Source organism: Oncorhynchus masou, chromosome 17 (assembly GCF_036934945.1).
Source record: "Oncorhynchus masou masou isolate Uvic2021 chromosome 17, UVic_Omas_1.1, whole genome shotgun sequence".
Taxonomy (NCBI): Eukaryota; Metazoa; Chordata; class Actinopteri; order Salmoniformes; family Salmonidae; genus Oncorhynchus; species Oncorhynchus masou.
This window is the reverse complement of record NC_088228.1, coordinates 37,642,673-37,661,784: the sequence shown is the minus strand read 5'-3', so window position 1 is coordinate 37,661,784 and position 19,112 is coordinate 37,642,673. Positions and strand designations below refer to the sequence as shown.

Below are 19,112 nucleotides of genomic sequence, written 5' to 3'. Positions count from 1 at the left end.
GGCTCTATCTCTCACCCCAAAATACCCCAGAATCATGCAGCCATACCATCTAATAAGGAGAGGCAGGCTTTTAAACCTAATCCAGTTCTGGACATGGAAGAAAACCCTATCAAAAAAGGAGAATCAACTCTGTCACCCAATAACAGGGAATCGGTCCAGGAGAAAGAACTTAAAAAGATCAAGAACAGTACAAATAATGCTGGGACTCCCACCAAAACAGGGAGGATGGAGAAAGTATTCCTAGTTCACCATAGACCAGACCTACACTCCAATAGAACCAGATTCAAATCCATTTCCCGATCCAGAGTGAGACCAGATCTGAGCATTCACACCACAGGGCTGCAAGGCAAAGGACTCACTATGGATTCAACCAAAAAATTAAATGTGACCGGCAGCTACAGTGTCCTAAAACTGCTGTCAAAAGAGAACCTGGTGATGATTGTGAACTCACAGATGCAGAGTGTTCCGAGTCTGAATGATTTTCAGAGCAAGAGCAGTCAAAGCAGAAAGAGAGATTTGATTGATGTGGATCACAGCCCAATGGAGGCCCTAAAATTACAGAAGCAAGATTTGGCTGTTACTCAAAACCACTTCGCATTGGATAATCCAACTGCACTGCCGCATATAAACCCTGTCACAAATCCTGATCCAAGTCTAGAAAAGGCTGTTCACACTTTAAGTGAAGTCACTCTAGATTCTGGTGTGGGAAAAGACAACTCTGAGATGAGGGCTACAGATAGTACAGTCACTTGGAAGAGCAAACACACCTCTCACCCTCTGTCAACACCTATGAATGAGGTCAGTCTCGACACTGACAGGGAGGTGACCATCAGTAAGACCAGTAAGACTGACCCTCCGGCCATGACCAAGCTTCTCCCCTCAAGCATCTCTTCTCAGACAAATGCTGGCCCTCCCTTAGTATTCACCTCACAGCCCCAGGGAGAGGGGACTGGGAGTGTGGCAGGGGATTCCCATAAGGAGAGTTTTCTTCACACAGCCGCACCAGGACTCAAAATCCTCAGCCCGATTGCCACTCAAGACCCTGAAGGTGGCGCCACAGAGCCAATCGATAGCAGCCATGTCCTCAAACTCCACCCAGACACACACTGGGGCTTCAACCAGGACAAGGCAGCCGGTGGGGGGATGACAGTTGAGTCCCATCCCGGGAATGGGCGGGGCCTGGTGTTCCAAGAGGCGGATGAGGAGGAGGGCCGTGGTCAAATGGATGGGGAGGGGGCTCGGTCACGCAGCAGGAGGAGTTGGATCTGGAACCAGTTCTTTGTGATTGAAGAGTACAGCGGGCCTGAACCGGTGCTCATCGGACGGGTAAGGAACCTTTATTAACTATTCATTAGAGCTATGAATCACTTTATGTGTAACTTATTCCAGCCAAGGGTCTCTAACTCTAACTCCTACTCTCACACCTGGCTCAACTAATCGTGGTCCTGACTGAAGACCATGATTAGTTGAATCAGGTGTGTTAAGGCTGGGCAAGTACAAAAGCCTGCACACCAACTCCAGGACCAGAGTTGAAGAGCCCCAAGTTCTGAACTGTCCTAATTCAACCCTAACATTAACTAACATTAATGCTCTTTATGTACACTGGTGGTACTATCTCATTGTCCTCAGCAGCTGCAGGGTTTGTTTTGTATGTGTCGTAAACCTTTCAATTGGAATCGATTTACAGCAGACCAGTCTACCGTGGTGCCCTCCAATCCTCATGAAGACTTATATGAATCAATGAGGCACTGAGGCTCAACAAAACCCCTTCATCCATATGGGCCCCTGGGACCAGTCATGACTAGCACCAATCTACACACACCAATGGGAATTGACATCTTCATTCAAATTAATGTGCTCAGTTTTTCATTACATCATTGATCCTGAAGGCAGCAGTAAAAGTTTTCTCTCATTTCAGACCAGGTCAGGACCTGTCAATTCTTCTCCCTCGTGGCCAGCAGTCCAGTAGGCCCGGTGGAATGATACTTCAATCAGGTTGATTTACATTGACATTTTAGTCATTTAGCAGACACTTTTATCCAGAGCGATTTACAGGAGCAATTAGGGTAAGTGCCTTGCTCAAGGTCACATTGATAGATTTTTCACCTAGTTGGGTCGGGGATTCGAACCAGTGATCTTTCGGGTTACTGGCCTGACGCTGTGAACCTCTAGGCTACCTGCTGCCCTTGATACATCTTACGAACATAGATTTATCACGGCTACATTAACCACCTCAAAATACTACCAGGGGCTGTATTTCTCCCCCTTCGCTCTAGTAATTCATTATAGCAATCGTGTAGCCGACTCATCCTGCTCCATTGGTTTCCAAAGACTACTGTGGATGTGACTTAGGCCATGTTGGCTGGACGTGAGCATACCCAAGCTCTCGCTGTACTTAACCTTAGAGTTGCACTGTGTTGATACGCTGCAGTGTAAAATGGCTAATGTATAAGTCACTGTGGCCAGTTTGCTGAGTAAATGAATAGTAATGATTCTGTGTGAGTGCTGCGGGCTGTCAGACAGCACTGAGGGAAAAAGAGAGAGGCGGGAAGAAGCCCCGCTCTGTGGGAAATGTCTCCCTGTCTGCAGATCCTATTTTACAAACGCTTAGGCCAAATTGCTTCACGGTTTATATCTAACTGTACAGACTGTCAGGCAGGGGCCCTCTCCGACTGAGACCGGAGTCTGTAAGTAGCCCACTGACTATTAGGGGATGCTTAATATGGGCACCTCAATCAGGCCTTCCAGGACATGATGTATGATGGATGACAAATTGCCCAAATTGATACAGAACGGGCAAGGACAGAATGCATGAGCTGAATGTCCAGTGGTACAGATGGCCAGCATTGTAAGTCATTAGTTCCAATATGCTCTGGTGAGCAGGTATTTACGCCTGCAGATTGTATTGAGCTCTATGAGGGAACACAGCCAGACCACACATGCGCCATATGATATCGCTGACACATGGAGTCCTCCCAGAACACCAATTGTGTGTGTTTTCGTGTGTGTGTGCGTGTGTGTGTGTGTGTGTGTAAGGTGTGTGTGTGTGTGTGTGTGTGCCTGTGTGTCATTCATTTCAGAGTGTATCAGAGCTGTACATACATGCATAATGCTTTTATACATCTTAATACGTATGAATATTTCACCTTCCTACTCTGGCCCAGTATAGGCTACAGGCTGTATAGGCTGCAGGCTCAGCTGCAACACACTGAAGATCAATGGGGACATGATGCTTTGCGTCTCCTTAATTAGAGAGATGATCATGGTTCGATGATGGAGACTGTGATGACGGATATACTGTATAGACTGCCAGTGCTTGTGCCAGATGCGTTGCAGTTCAAGGTTTTAGCCGTCAAAGACACACACACGCACGCACGCACGCACGCACAAACAGACAGACATGAACGCAAACACACACACACATATTACTATATATTGCTATATAAAGGAGGATCTGACATGACTGACACCCTTGATAAACATGAGCAAAAAAATACTGCATAAAATAAATCATTCAAATACTGTGCTATATTGTATGCTCAAAGAAATTGGCAAATTATACTATTTTATACTAATACAATTGATCAAAGGAAGAGATTTCGTTTAACAAGAAATACTTTTTTTCTCTCAAAAAGTTAGGGGTCAAAATGATTGTGAAGATAACAGCACTGAGTTGGAGAACACATTGGGAGTAATCTTAGACTATTTCTCCATACAGAATCCTACCTAATCCTTGATATCCTTCGTCTGTGCTTATGAACTGCCCTCTTCAATTCAAACCACAGGTTTTCAATGGTTTTCAAGTCCGGAGAGTGAAATAGCCATTGCAAAATGTTTATTTTGTGGCCAATTAACCATTTTTTTGGGGATTTTGAAGTGTGCTTGCGGTTATTTCCCACCTGGAAGATCCAATTAAGGTCATGTTTCAGCCTCCGAGCAGAGAAGTCCTGTTACTGGGTAAAGGGTCCTTTTCTGTTCATGTCATTTCGACGGCAAACCCACCACCGTGGCCAAAGAGCTCTATTTTCATGTCATCTGACCAAAGCACCCGTTTCAATCCAAGTGCCGTTGCAGTTTAGCAAACTCCAGGTGTTTACATTTGTAGGATGACGTGAAAACAGAGCTCTTTGGCCACGCACGCCAGTGGTGGGTTTGGCGTCGAAAACGAGATAGTGCCTCTTGAACAAAATCTCTTTCTATGAGCAATTGTATTAGGATAAAATAAATAATTTCTCAATTTTTTTCGAACATTCAACAATGCTCAGTATTTGAATCTTCTTCTTTTTTTTGACACTGTCATTTTCTGCTCATCTTCATCAAGGGAGTCAATCATTTCAGACCCAACATATATAACTCATGCCCTAAACATTGATTGTTGTAACATTAAACATGGTTAACGCCACAGTACCTTGAGGACAGAAAGTCTGTACACAGCACAGCGCTGGATGTCTATGTCCATCTGGTGGAGCCAGCATCTCAGCCATGTGATAATGATGGATTTCACTGACGTTGTCATCACATGTTCTTTAATGGGGTTTTTAAGATTCTAATAGTGCCAAGGGGGAAACAGAGTACTGACAGAATGCAGAGTGGATAGGCGTGTTGCAAAGGTTTGTGTTTGCCTCGGTGGTGCTCGAGTGAACTCTAACACTGCTCTCCTCTCTCTGTGGGAGCCTCACTAAGCTGAAATGGCATTTCAGAAGTATTTATTTGCTGAGCCCAGTGCATATTCTATCTACGCTGCCTGAGCTGTCGTTCACCTGCATGACTCAAAACCCTCTAGCTGTCTAGAGGGCCGTCATTGGTAAACCAGGGGCGAAATAGGAGATGGTCTGGTTAGATTTGATCAGTATTTATACGATCCCTGTCCCCCAAAACAACCGACCTAGACCATAATACTCTCCATGCACACACAACACTCTGAACCGATCTGTCTGTAAAAAATAATATTATATTAAAAGGGATCTTCATAAACACACTCTGAATCTTTATCTAATTGGATTTGTATAACATTTCTGCATTTCCATAGGATGAGAACCAATCAGGATTGAGAGAGGCGGTTTTAAGTGCATTATATGTTGACGGCGGTAGTAGTGTTTAATATGTCTTGTGAGGGCAGGGGGTAGTAGTCTTTGTTGTGTTGGCGGTGGTATTTGGTGGCTGTCACGGGGGGGTTCGCAGGGCTGTGTGGTTCTCTGGAACTCAGTGTTTCACAGCTCTTTGTTCATTGGCTCCTTGGCTGTGAGCGGGGGACCATCTCCTCCTTGTCCCTTAAATGGAGACCAACATGTTGGTTTAACTCAGCAGCCACTGTGCACTCAGACGCACGCCTGCACTCGCACGCACGCACACAAATAGGTCACAAATGCCCATACAAAGTCACGAAACACAATTATACGCATGTACAAGGAGCTCATTATGCGCAAAGTGCGAGGAAAAGAAAGAGAGAAAGCAGGGGAGTTAAAGAGAAGAGGAGCTCGTAGGGGGGAAACAGTTACAGCACGCACCTGCTGGCAGGAAGCTCATCAATAATACTCCTAAAATGTCTCATTCCAAACTGCTTTGTGTTTTCTTTACGTTTCCTCTCTCCCTGGGAATGTCATTTAGCCTCGGGGCTGAAGCACAGCAGGGGCGAGAGAGCAATTAGAGACAGAGGAGGAAGATGGAGGAAGGGAGAGAGAGCGAGAGCGATAGGCGAGAGAGATAAAGGAGGCAGGAAGGGGGCGAGAGAAGGAAAGAGAGGCGGGGGGGATCAAGGGCCGGTGGAATGGGACTGGGGCGAAGACCGATTTGGAGACCAGAAAGGGTCGAATGGAGGGATGGAGAGAGGGGAAAGGAGGGATGGAAAGAAGGAGGAAACGGGGGAAGGGTATAAGCAGAGAGGATACGCAGAGAGGGAAGAATGAGGGAAGAAAGTGTGTAAAGGTTAATGGCGTACAACTAACAGAGCGGAAGAGCATGTGAGGACAAAAGAAAGGAGCGGGGGCACGTTCTAGAGTTGACCTCACAGTCTATCAACCCTACTCAGCCAGACAGAGAGGATGGAGACCAGAGGAGAGAGGCTGTAAAGGAGGAAAAGTAAGGAAAGAGGAAGATGCACGCTGCATGGCGAGAATAAAGAAAGGAGGCAGGGGAGAGGGAGTGGAGCAATCGAGAGAGAGAGAGAGTGTGGTTTAATATTAAAAAACCCTGTGGAGAGCAAATTCAAACAACTTCTGTGCTGAGTGGGAGCTGAGAGAGAGGGGAGCGTGTGGGAGAGAAAGGGAGAGAGCGTGAGGAGAAACTGTGGAGTCTATTAAAGGTGAAATTCAAAAGCGTACAAAAGCCTGCCTTTCTCTACCTTTGTTCTGCTCTCCTTTCTCTTTTTATAGCTTGTGTTTAATCTCAGAATAATGTCGAGCAAATTTGCAAAGTGAGTGTATGAATTTAAAGCATTTATCATAGCTAAGTCTCTAATGTTGAGAAGGGAGTATTTTACCTGTAGAAACTCACAATGATACCCGTCATGGTGTACCACCATTCTACCTCAAGATAACCCATTGATTACATACATTTCACCCGAGACCAGAATGTCATACCATTAACATGTACAGTATGAAATATACATAAAGCACATGTATCGAATATAACGTACAGTAAGATATGTATGGAGGTGAAATAGTGACTTAAGGTGAGCCATGTTATTATACAGTTGAACCCACATGAGGGTTAATTGTGCTATTATGGAACTAAAAGCATATTCAGGTTAAATTCAGCGATTTGATCAAATTAAACACACCGCGTGGGTAACGCCGTGATTATATGAAGTGAAGGCCCTAGCTGGGATGAACTCCTGATTATGCATGGCCCGGTGTGAGTGCAGCTCGTGACCTTGAGCTAATATTTATTCACTGGCCTCTGAGCTCAGAGTGAGACTGCATGGCCATTCGCTCCACTTCCCCCAGTGCCCCTGAAGGAGGCCAGTGAGTTGGGTCGGAGGGGAGGGATAGGGCACTGTGCCCATCTCTCTACGCAAGCACACACACACACACACACACACACACACACACACACACACACACACACACACACACACACACACACACACACACACACACACACACACACACACACACACACACACACACACACACACACACACACACACACACAAGCATGGGTGCATAACCAACATACAGATCCACACGCTCATTTGCTGTACATGCAGTGCAAAAATACACAAATGCACCCAATGCACACAAACAGATTCATGCAAAATGATTGGGAAAACATTCAAACAGCTTCAAGACCCATTTTTGTCTATTCCCCTCTGCTCTCTCTAAAATCCCACTGGCAAGGAGCAGTCCTCTTGGCAGTGGCACGCGGTGGCATATATATGTGGGCGATTTGCCCTTTAAATGTACAGACGTGAATTACAGCAGGCCTCCGTGGCCTTTTCCCACGTTGCCACTTGCCCCCCTGATAGAAATATGATGTGGAGTAGACATCATCAGAATGGGCATTGGGCGATACAAAACGATCTGCACTGAGCACCACACGGTTCTCTCTCATATATCAGCTGATTATGGTAATCAAAAGCAGGATTTGCGTAGTCTAGAGCTAAAAGCTCAAATCAGTTTTGTTGTGAATAAACTATCATGATGGCAGGGAATAATAACAGTATGTATAAAGAGGCTTGTGGTGATAAGGTCTGGTAATAATACTGATGAATAATAAATGTTGGCCAAAGTGTGGGGGGGGGGGCATGTTGCTGCAAAACCACTAACGCAGGACTGAATTAGATCACAACAGACCAGGACAAACTGTCCACAACACAACCACATTATATAAAGACTCCAATACAGGCCAAACACAAGGCTGGAATCAATCTTGCTCACTAAGCACACGATTGACCCATACCTGCTGTTCTGTTGACACTTAGAGAGAAAGATCAGGAAGAAACCAGACCTTAAAAAATGACAGAAGCCAAGTGTAAATCCGGTGAGGGGAGTTTCCTTGGTATTTTTACTGAACCCAAATCTATGGTGTGATTGTATGAGGCCGTAGGGGGGTGGCTAAGTAACAGACCAGAGCTCTACCCCTCTGGGCCAGCTGGTTATCTGGAGTATCCAGCTGGGATAAAGCGTCCGATGATGATCAGACTCTCTCTCACAGCATCTCGTCTCATAGTGTTGACTTTAATTATGTGTCACTGGGTAGATTAGGCCTCTTCTCTCTTGGCCCCTGTCATGGCTCCAGAGCCCTGGCCCGCACTCAGCTGTTTCCTCAGGCTGCAGGTGCTGGGGGGGGGCGGGGTAGAAAGAGTAGAAGGGGGGGTGGGGAAGGCTCACAGTCCCGGCCCTGGGGCCTGCCAGCTGGAGGGTGATCTGGGGTGAAGGCACATCTGACCCTCTGTCATTAGACAAGTGTCTTTAAGATTAGTTCTCTGGCCAGCCAGGCCACGCAACACACTGGAGCAGGAGCACTGTGTTTCATTTCTGGCATAGTTACACTTTGATGTGTCCTGCAAGGGTAAGAAAGACACACATAGAGGCTGTCTAGAACATGGCTCCGAGCACATTCTGTATTTAGCCACAAGGCTAGTTTATAAAGTTGGCTCTGAAGTGAAGTTGTTGCTGGCCACATCCCAAATTGATACAGTGCCCTTCTCCCCTATGCCCTTGTTGACTCCCCCCCCGAGGACACGAAAGGAGTGGGTTGGTATGAACGGCACAGACGTCTAGACACATTGATCATGGGACCCTGGCTCTTTGAAGTCATGATGTGTACAGTGGTAGTCCACCAAACAGTGCACGAGGAGACCATTCTCCACAATGCAGTTGAAGATCTAGGCATATCCTCCCTCACGCTGTCTCCAAAGCCTTTGATTCTTCTCCCTGGTGTGATGTGGATTGAACCTCCCACTACAGTAGTCCCTGTGTGGTGGAATGATGCCTCGAGTCCCCTGTGCCACTGGAGGCTATTGCTCTTTTCCTTGAGTCAACACCAATTTCCCATAACCATGCTTTCTCCTTCTACCCCCCCCCCCCCCCCCAGAATGTGTGCTGAGGAAAGCATATTCATTAGCCTAATGCGCAGATGCAAAGTGGATTTTCTTACTTCTTGTGTTTTTATGAGTTATTGTGAGGCAGAAATGTGAAATTGAGTATACGGCTATAAGTTATTTAAGTGATTTAGAGGTTGACACGGAGTGCTTTTTCTGTGGTTTATGATGTATGGTTATTGCAAAAATGTGAAATTGAGTATATGAGTATAAGCATATTACCTTATCATAATATAAGTAATTTAAGTGATTTAGGGGTCTGGGAGCCAAGGTTTGCATACACAGTAGCAGGCGCCTCAGTCAGTACTGCCACTGCTGAAGTCCGAGTCTGATTACTCTGGCAGGTGATACTGTGGTGAGTTTGGTGATTTCTCTGATGTGGTCAGTGGATGACTTGTTTTTTTATCTTCTTTCAATGGATTTGATGAAGCAGCTGGCTGTTTTGGGCTCTTACAGTGGAAGTCAAGGGGCGTTATTGGTCGTGGTGAATGTCAATAGGTACGTGTACTACATGATAGCGTTGTTGTTGTTGTACTGTAATGTTAGATGAGATCATTCATCTATGCTGTTATTGGTTGAATGAAAGGTATGTGAGTTAACGGGAGTCCATATAAAGCTAATGGTTAATTTTATGAAGACAGGTTAGATGGTGTTATGCAGGGCCCAGTGTTGTACCAAATAATGCTGTGTGTTGAACAGTGGCGGACAGGTTAGAAGGTGTTATGGAGGGCCCAGTGTTGTACCAAATAATGCTGTGTGTTGAACAGTGGCGGACAGGTTAGAAGGTGTTATGGAGGGCCCAGTGTTGTACCATATACAGTGCTGTGTGTTGATCAGTGACAGCCAGGTTAGAGGGCACATCTTGAGAGGACTCTTCTCCTCACCTCCCGGGCCAGAGATTGGCCGGCCTTTTGTCATCACAGACACCACTCACTGTGGTAATGATGGCAGGAGCTTCATTAAGGGCCTCGTTAAGTCCCCTCGTTAAGCCACGTCGTTAAGGCCGTTAACGACCCCTTCGTTAAGAACCCTGAATGTGTTTAGTTTTGTGAGTGTGAAACCTTCACTTCTGGTGGTCTTGACCAGCTGAGTGTGCCGCACAGGAGGCTGGTGGCATCTTAATTGGGGAGGACGTGCTCGTGCTATTGGCTGGAGCGGAACGGATGGAGCGGTATCAAATACATCAAACACATGGTTTCCATGGTTTCCATGTGTTTGACAGCCATTCCATATGCTCGCGTTCCAGCCATTATTATGAGCCGTCCTCCCCTCAGTAGCCTCCCCTGGTGTGCAGACCAGGCGGGCCAACCCAAAACATCCAGGATGAAGATAGAAGTCCTCCAAGTTAAGATTCCCCAAATAACTAATACCGGGTGTACTGCAAGGGCAGTATCCGTGACAACATTAAAGGACCCCAAGGCCAGCTGCCATGTGGTGACTCAGGTCTATTTGCGGGTCTCAATCCGGCACCCTTCCCACGAAATCGCTTCACTGCCTGCCAATTTATTTGTAGACATTGTAATTTACATAGAATTAATTAGTAATTCCTGGAATAGAATGGTAATAGTACTAAGAGTGTTACCCTCTGCAGTGAAATCATGTTGTGGAAGGGGGAATGGTCAAATATATGGAAACATAATGCATATAGAAGTGTTCAGCTCAACTTTGCAGACAGTGGAAACTTAGAAAAAGGCGCAAACAGGCGCAAACAGTCTTGTCAACATCCATGTGAATTGTTTACCTCCTGGGAGGTCATACATCTATACAATTGTTCTCCTTGAAATGGGATTCTGTAAAACCTAATGAATATTTAGAATCAGAGTATCCATTTTCATTTCGTTTAGCAAATGTGCTTAGCTGTTGCCGCGCAACGATGCTTCCAAGCGCTCCCCACTCGCACTTTTCTCACAATGTCACACTTTTTTGGAGTAGGGGCTAATTCTGCGCTCTTTTATCAGGGTTCCTATTCCGTCCACGTTTGAGTGGTAATGAGAATGAATGCTGATGTGTGGAGTGCATCCCCTGAGCAGGGCCAGGAAACCGTTGAGGGGGAGATGGAGGGCCTATTCTGCTATTACCCCACTCCGCTTGAGAGAGCCCCTGCCACCAACCAGCCAGGGCTGATCCAATAAACCAGCAGCAGCCAGGATCAATACAGCATGTACCCCTGCCACACCTGGTCCTCCTCAATAGTTGGGGAATAATTGATTAGGCCTCAACTTAATATCTGCTAAATTCCTACTTTCATTCATTGTTGCAACGGTATAGAACTGTATTTCACAGTTTGATGAGCTTTCAGAGACAACTGTTTGTGAGAATAGCAGGCCTAGCTGAGCTGGTGCATCATTATAGATATTGAGATTATGATTATCCTAGTTCATGGCCATTGCCCCATGGATGGATCGGAATAGATGAGAGGGTGTTTGTTTGGATGTGTTCCAGTGTTCTCGTCCTCAGACAAACTCATGTCCTCAAGCACTGTGTATAATCCCCTTTATTTCTCTTGGATGCGTTCTTCTTTATTTTCTAGCTTGTGTTAACCCCTCTTGCTCTCTCTACATCATTCTCTCTCTCCTTCTACCTCTCTCTCTCAGCTGCACACTGACATGGACCGAGGTGATGGACGCACCAAGTACGTGCTGAGGGGCGAGGGGGCGGGTGCGGTGTTTGTGATTGACGAGAAGACGGGCAACATCCATGTCACCAAGCCCCTGGACCGCGAGGAAAAGGACGAGTACCGCCTCATCGCCACAGCAACCGACCGGCAGACCGACCGGGCCCTGGAGCCCTCGTCCACATTCATCATCAGAGTGCAGGACATCAACGACAACCCACCTCTGTTTGAGGAAGGGCCCTACAGCGCCATGGTGCCTGAGATGGCCAACATAGGTACTGCAGGGGAGCCGTTGTCTTTTTTAATCTGCTGCCGCTTGCTTCCTTTAATAATCATCTGAAAATGTTGATGTGTGCTTGCTTTTCAAAGCTTGGTCCCAGATTGAGTTGTTCAGTCAATCATGGCTTCAATATTTACCCGGGATTCAATATTTACCAAGTTGTTTTTCAAAATGCACGGTGGGTTGTTGCGAGACTAGCACATAGTGGCGCCGTGAGAGTCTTATCAAAGAGCTGTTACATAAAACTGGTAATATCTTCCACCGTCAATGCCACAGTGGTGATGGAATTGGATAATGATAGTAGTCACACTGACACCACGTCAGCCTGCTGAAGAGATTGGTTGAGATATCTTTCATCATCTCCTTTCACTATGAATCGAGATTGAGTTTGCCTCCCCTAATTGCTCCAAACACATTGTGTCATATGAATTTCAGCCCTAAGCCTAGTTTTAAGTGGATACAAGGATTTGATTTCTACCACTACTTTAGCATTACAGTATTTCACATGGAAATAATCCACTATGGTATTCACACAATAGCCGTTCACTGGTAATGCATCATCACTCCAAATTGTGTCTGTGTTTTAGCAGGCCGCATATCAATAGGTTTCTCTCTCTCTTGTGCTTGTTCCGTCAAACCCACCAGTCAAACTTGTTTGATCTGTCTATCTGATCATTCTTGTACTGCCGCCTGCATCAAAACAATCGCTCCTCTCGCCCTTCCTTTCTCTCTCCATCTTCCATTTGCCTTCCCTATGCCTGTTAACTACCTGTGCTAGATCAGTAGTCAGACCCAGTTTCTCCCTCGCCTACCTGTCTCCCTCACCTACCTCCCTCCCTCACTCACCTCCCTTTCTCTCCTTCCCTCACTCACTTTCTCTCTCTCTCCCGGTGACACTGTCAGGGCTTTGATGTCAGAAAACAGCAACAGCTGCTCCCATAAATCCCCTCTACCCTCAGAGCTTGTCAGCCCAGTGTCCCATGGGAAACGTAGTTCTTCTCTCCAAACTGTACATATCTTTTTTTGCTACAATTTAAATTTCTCACATGAAGCTGACGGTCTTTGATTTATTTGGTGGGGAAAAAAGTCCATATCTGTCAGGAAAGGCAGGGATTCAGGACATGAGGGAGTCAGTGGGGAGACAAGAGGGGCAACCGACAGACAGAGAGATTGAGAGAGGGAGCAAAAGGGAATTGGAGACGGAGATGAAGAGAAATGAAGTGAGACAGACATAATCGAGAGAGAAAGAAGGTGAGCAGCAGGGGAGAAAGAAAGTGAATAAAGTATTTGTCACGCTGCTGCCGAAAGAGAGTGAGGGGGTAAGAGAGAGAGAGAGAGAGAGAGGGAGGGAGATGGAGAAAGAGAGAGGTAGGAGTCAGTCAGTCAGTCAGTGTTTGGCTCTCTGGTTGTTGTGCTGTGCTAATGTACCGCTGTGTCTGGTCAGTGTGTGAGTGTGTGTGTGTTATGTTGTTTTAACGCTCCTCTGCTTTCTCCCCTCCTCCCTCAGGTACTTCTATAATCCAGGTGACAGCGACAGATGCTGACGACCCAACCTATGGGAACAGTGCCAGACTGGTGTACACACTGGTGCAGGGACAGCAGTTCTTCTCTGTGGACCCACAGACAGGTGACTGCCTCTCGCTCTCCACTTGGTGTGCACGCGCTCCTGCTCTCTCTCTGCTCCCAACCACCTTCCTCCCTCTTCAAACCTCTTTGCAGTGTGTATCCCCACAGCGTGTTCTTTCTCTCTTTTCCCAATCCGTTTCTCTCCCTCCTTCGATCCCCCCTTCTCAGTCCCTCACACTCTCTGCCATGCATACCGATCCCTCTGCATCTACCCCCCCCCCGCATTCCCTCCTCTCACCTCCCTCTCCATCACCCCCTCCTCTCACTTCCCTCACATTCGCCCCCATCTCTGTTCCCCTATACCTTCTCCCTGTGTGTCGTCCTCCTGCTCCTTCTCAGCTAATCCAGTTCAAGTTGGCAGAAATGTATTCAGACTGCCAGAGTATCTGGGCATCCAGCAAACTGCAGCAACCGCCTTCAATTATACTTTCTGAAGGAGGAAAAACAGAAAGACGTGTATTCAAAGGAGATGTCAGGAAAGGTTTGTGAACTATTAAAGGCGGTGATTAAAAAAGGCTCCGAGGACCTGTCTCCTCACTAAAATCTACTGTGTGTTCTGGGGGGGGGGGGGGGGGTTTGGTGTCAACCCAGGGTCCCTGAAGCAGATGGGAAAGTCTTCTATTGAGTCCTCTGTCGACTCACTACGCGATTGACAGCCTGCAAGCTCGTAAACGCTAAGGGCGTTTTCGTGTACGAGATTCGGTACCCTGGTTCCTTTTTCCTGGAGTGTTTGTGAGGATTCTACAGGAAGCGTTTTGCTTTCACAGGACTTGAATATAACCGTTTCAAGGGGGCCAAGATCAAGATGCACGCTCTACACAACGTTAGCAAGGTAGCTTGTTTAAAATGGGGGAAAAAAAATGCTGCCACATCACAACACCTGGTACTCTGGTCCTGGTCCTTGGACCCACTACTCACACAGATCCCGTATTCGTTTCAGCCAGGGTTTACCTTTCGCTTTATAGAACAGATCAGGGTATCAAACGCTCCAGGATTCGGATCGTAAGGGGATATGTGAAAACGGCCAAAGTTTTATCGAGTATATATTACAGTATCCTTAAGGTATGAGTGTGTCACCTACAGTAGGTATACAGCATCTGCAATGCTGTTATTGAATTCTAATGCATTTTCATTCATTGTGTTGACCGAAGAGGGTGAAGAGGGTTCTGCTGGTGGGTTTTTACATGCGTTTTTACATGGTAATTGGTGATATTAGCCTAATTCTGCCCAGTGTGTAAACTACAACTCTCATCCATTAGGGATGGATGGAAATGTACAGAATGGGTGGAGGAAAATGGGGGAGGGTCATGCTTATGGCTGTGGCGGTAATTGGATATCCGTGACATTGGCGGTTATGGGTGAAGACCTCCATGGAAATAAAATAGAGCCGAAACTGTTAAAACGTTTTTTATTTAACCTGTTGCGTCGCGCAATCCCGGATCCGGGATTCTATTTATAGCCTCAAGCTCATTAGCATAACGCAACGTTAACTATTCATGAAAATCGCAAATGAAATGAAATAAATATATTTGCTCTCAAGCTTAGACTTTTGTTAACAACACTGTCATCTCAGATTTTCAAAATATGCTTTTCAACCATAGCTAAACAAGCATTTGTGTAAGAGTATTGATTGCTAACATAGCTATAAGCCTAGAATTCAGCCAGCAACATTTTCACAAAAACAAGAAAATAATTCAAATAAAATCATTTACCTTTGGAGAACTTCAGATGTTTTCAATGAGAAGACTCTCAGTTAGATAGCAAATGTTCAGTTTTTCAAAAAAATATTATTTGTGTAGGACAAATCGCTCCGTTTTGTTCACGTTTGGCTATGAAAAAAACCTGTATACAGTTATAGCCTCAAGCTCATTAGCATAATGTAACGTTAACGATTTCTGTAAATCGCAAATAAAATGAAAATAATGCGCCTGCTCTAAAGCTTAGCCCAAAATATGCTTTTGAACCATCGCTATTCACTAATTTGTGTAAGAGTATGCTAAGCTAGCTTAGCATTTTGAGTAGCATTTAGCACGCAACATTTTCACAAAAACCAGATAACCAAATAAATAAAATAATTTACCTTTGAAGAGCTTCGGATGTTTTCAATGAGGAGACTCTCAGTTACATAGCAAATGTTTAGTTTTTCCTGAAAGCATCTTTGTGTAGGAGAAATCGCTCCGTTTTGTACATCACATTTGGCTACCGAAACGAACCGAAAATTCAGTCACCTACAACGTCAAACTTTTTCCGAATTAACTCCATAATATCGACCGAAACATGGCAAACGTTGTTTGGAATCAATCCTCAAGGTGTTTTTTCACATATCGCTTCATTGATATATCGTTCGTGGAAGCCTGCTTTCTTCTCTGAATTCCATGGAAAAATACTTGCAGCTGAGGTTTGCGCACCAATTTCGGCGCAGGACACCGGGCGGACACCTGGTAAATGTGGTCTCTTATGGTCAATCTTCCAATGATATGCCTACAAATACGTCACAATGCTGCAGACACCTTGGGGAAACGACAGAAAGGGCAGACTCATTCCTCTCGCATTCACAGCCATATAAGGAGACAATGGAAAACGGAGCCTCAAAAATCCTGCTCATTTCCTGGATGCCGTTTCATCTTGGTTTTGCCTGTAGCTCACGTTCTAGGGCACGCACAGAAAATATCTTTGCAGTTCTGGAAACGTCAGAGTGTTTTCTTTCCAAAGCTACCAATTATATGCATAGTCGAGCATCTTTTTGTGACAAAATATTGCGCTTAAAATGGGAATGTCTTTTTATCCAAAAATGATATAGCACCCCTAGAGTTTCAAGAGGTTAAATAAAAAGTTTTAGCAACATTTTAAAATATATATTATATATATACAGTTGGAAGTTTACATACACTTAGGTTGGAGTCATTAAAACTAATTTTTCAACCACTTCACAAATTTCTTGTTAGCAAACTATAGTTTTGGCAAGTCAGTTAGGACATCTACTTTGTGCATGACACAAGTACTTTTTCCATCAATTGTTTACAGACAGATTATTTCACTTATAATTCACTGTATCACAATTCCAGTGGTTCAGAAGTTTACATACACTAACTTGACTGTGCCTTTAAACAGCTTGGAAAATTCCAGAAAATTATGTCATAGCTTTAGAAGCTTCTGACAGACCAATTGACATCAGTCAATTGGAGATGTACTTGTGGATTTTTTTTCAAGGCCTACCTTCAAACTCAGTGTCTTTTTGCTTGACATCATGTCATCAAATCAAAAGAAATCAGCCAAGACCTCCACAAAAAAAATTGCAGACCTCCACAAGTCTGGTTCTTCCTTGGATAGAAATTTCCAAATGCCTGAAGGTACCACGTTCATCTGTACAAACTGTAGTACGGAAGTATAAACACCATGGGACCACGCAGCCGCCATACCGCTCTGGTAGGAGACGCGCTCTGTCTCCTAGAGATGAACGTACTTTGGTGCGAAAAGTGCAGATCAATCCCAGAACAACAGCAAAGGACCTTGTGAAGATGCTGGAGGAAACAGGTACAAAAGTATCTATATCGACAGTAAAAGAGTCCTATATCGACATAACCTGAAAGGCGCTCAGCATGGAAGAAGCCACTGCTCCAAAACAGCCATAAAAAAGCCAGACTACGGTTTGCAACTGCACATGGAGAAATGTCCTCTAGACTGATGAAAATAGAACTGTTTGGCCATAATGACCATCGTTATGTTTTGAGGAAAAAGGGGAAGGCTTGCAAGCTGAAGAACACCATCCCAACCGTGAAGCACGGGGGTGGCAGCATCATGTTGTGGGGGTGCTTTGCTGCAGGAGGGACTGGTGCACTTCACAAAATAAATGGCTTCATGAGGATGGAAAATTATGTGCATATGTTGAAGCAACATCTCAAGACATCAGTCAGGAAGTTAAAGCTTGGTCACAAATGGGTCTTCCAAATGGACAACGACCCCAAGCATACTTCCAAAGTTGAGGCAAAAAGGTGAGACCTGAGATGAGTCTCAATGAGAGCTGATTGAGTCAGGGCTCCGCCAGAGTGGCATGAGCTGATCACGAGCACTCACGTGAGAGGGACCTGCGTTCCATCATTTCTACAGACAAAGGAATTCTCCGGTTGGAACATTATTGAAGATTTATGATAAAAACATACTAAAGATTGATTCTATACTTTGTTTGACATGTTTCTACGAACTGTAATATGACTTTTCGTCTGAACTTTCACCTGGACTTGCCCGCGCCTCGTAAGTTTGGATTGTGTACTAAACTCGCAAACAAAAAAACGATTTGGTATTTGGACATAAATGGACTTTATCGAACAAATCAAACATTTATTGTGGACCTGGGATTCATCAAAGGTAAGTGAATATTTCTAAAGTAATTTCTGACTTCTGTTGACTCCACAACATGGCGGATATCTGTATGGCTTGTTTTATTGTCTGAGCGCAGTACTAAGATTATTGCATGGTGTGCTTTTTCGGTAAATCTTTTTTGAAATCTGACACAGCGGTTGCATTAAAGAGAAGTTTATTTATATTTCAATGCATAACACTTGTATTTTCAACAACATTTATGATGAGTATTTCTGTATATTTATGTGGCTCTCTGCAAAATCACCGGATGTTTTGGAAGCAAAACATTACTGAACGTAATGCGCCAATGTAAACTGAGATTTTTGGATATAAATATGAACTTTATCGAACAAAACATACATGTATTGTGTAACATGAAGTCCTATGAGTGTCATCTGATGAAGATCATCAAAGGTTAGTGATACATTTTATCTCTATTTCTGCTTTTTGTGACTCCTCTCTTTGGCTGGAAAAATGGATGTGTTTTTCTGTGACTAGATGCAGACCTAACATAATCGTTTGGTGTGCTTTCGTTGTAAAGCCTTTTTGAAATTGGACACTGTGGTGGGATTAACAACACATTTATCTTTAAAATGGTGTAAAATACTTGTATGTTTGAGGAATTGTCATTATGAGATTTCTGTTATTTTGAATTTGGCACCCTGCACTTTCACTGCCCGTTAGCGGGATCTAAGCCATAAGAATTAAGGACAACAAAGTCACGGAATTGGAGTGGCCATCACAAAGCCCCGACTTCAAGCCTATAGAAAATCTGTGAGCAGAACTGAAAAAGTGTGTGCGAGCAAGGAGGCCTACAAACCTGACTCAGTTACACCACCTCTGTCAGGAGGAATAGACCCAAATTCACCCAACTTATTGTGGGAAGCTTGTGGAAGGCCATCCGAAACGTTTGACCCAAGTTAAACAATTTAAAGGCAATCCTACCAAGTACTAATTGAGTGTATGTAAACTTCTGACCCACTGGGAATGTGATGAAAGAAATAAATGCTGAAATAAATCATTATCTCTACGATTATTCTGACATGTCACATTCTTAATATAAAGTGGTGATCCTAACTGACCTAAGACAGGGACTTTTTACTAGGATTAAATGTCAGGAATTGTGAAAAACTGAGTTTAAATGTATTTGGCTAAGGTGTATGTAAACTTCCCACTTCAACTGTACTTGA

The 19,112-nt window shown here is 44.7% G+C and overlaps 1 protein-coding gene across 1 annotated transcript in view; it reads left to right on the top strand.

The window, feature by feature from the left end:
* The first annotated feature begins 1,201 nt into the window (after positions 1-1,201).
* Positions 1,202-19,112, top strand: part of LOC135558980 (cadherin-24) — an 84,037-nt gene continuing 66,126 nt past the window's right edge. The window contains exons 1-3 of the mRNA XM_064993254.1: positions 1,202-1,326; positions 11,638-11,932; positions 13,445-13,564. Coding sequence (XP_064849326.1) covers positions 1,222-1,326; positions 11,638-11,932; positions 13,445-13,564 — 520 coding nt within the window. The 5' untranslated portion in view covers positions 1,202-1,221. The remainder of the gene's footprint in view (positions 1,327-11,637; positions 11,933-13,444; positions 13,565-19,112) is intronic.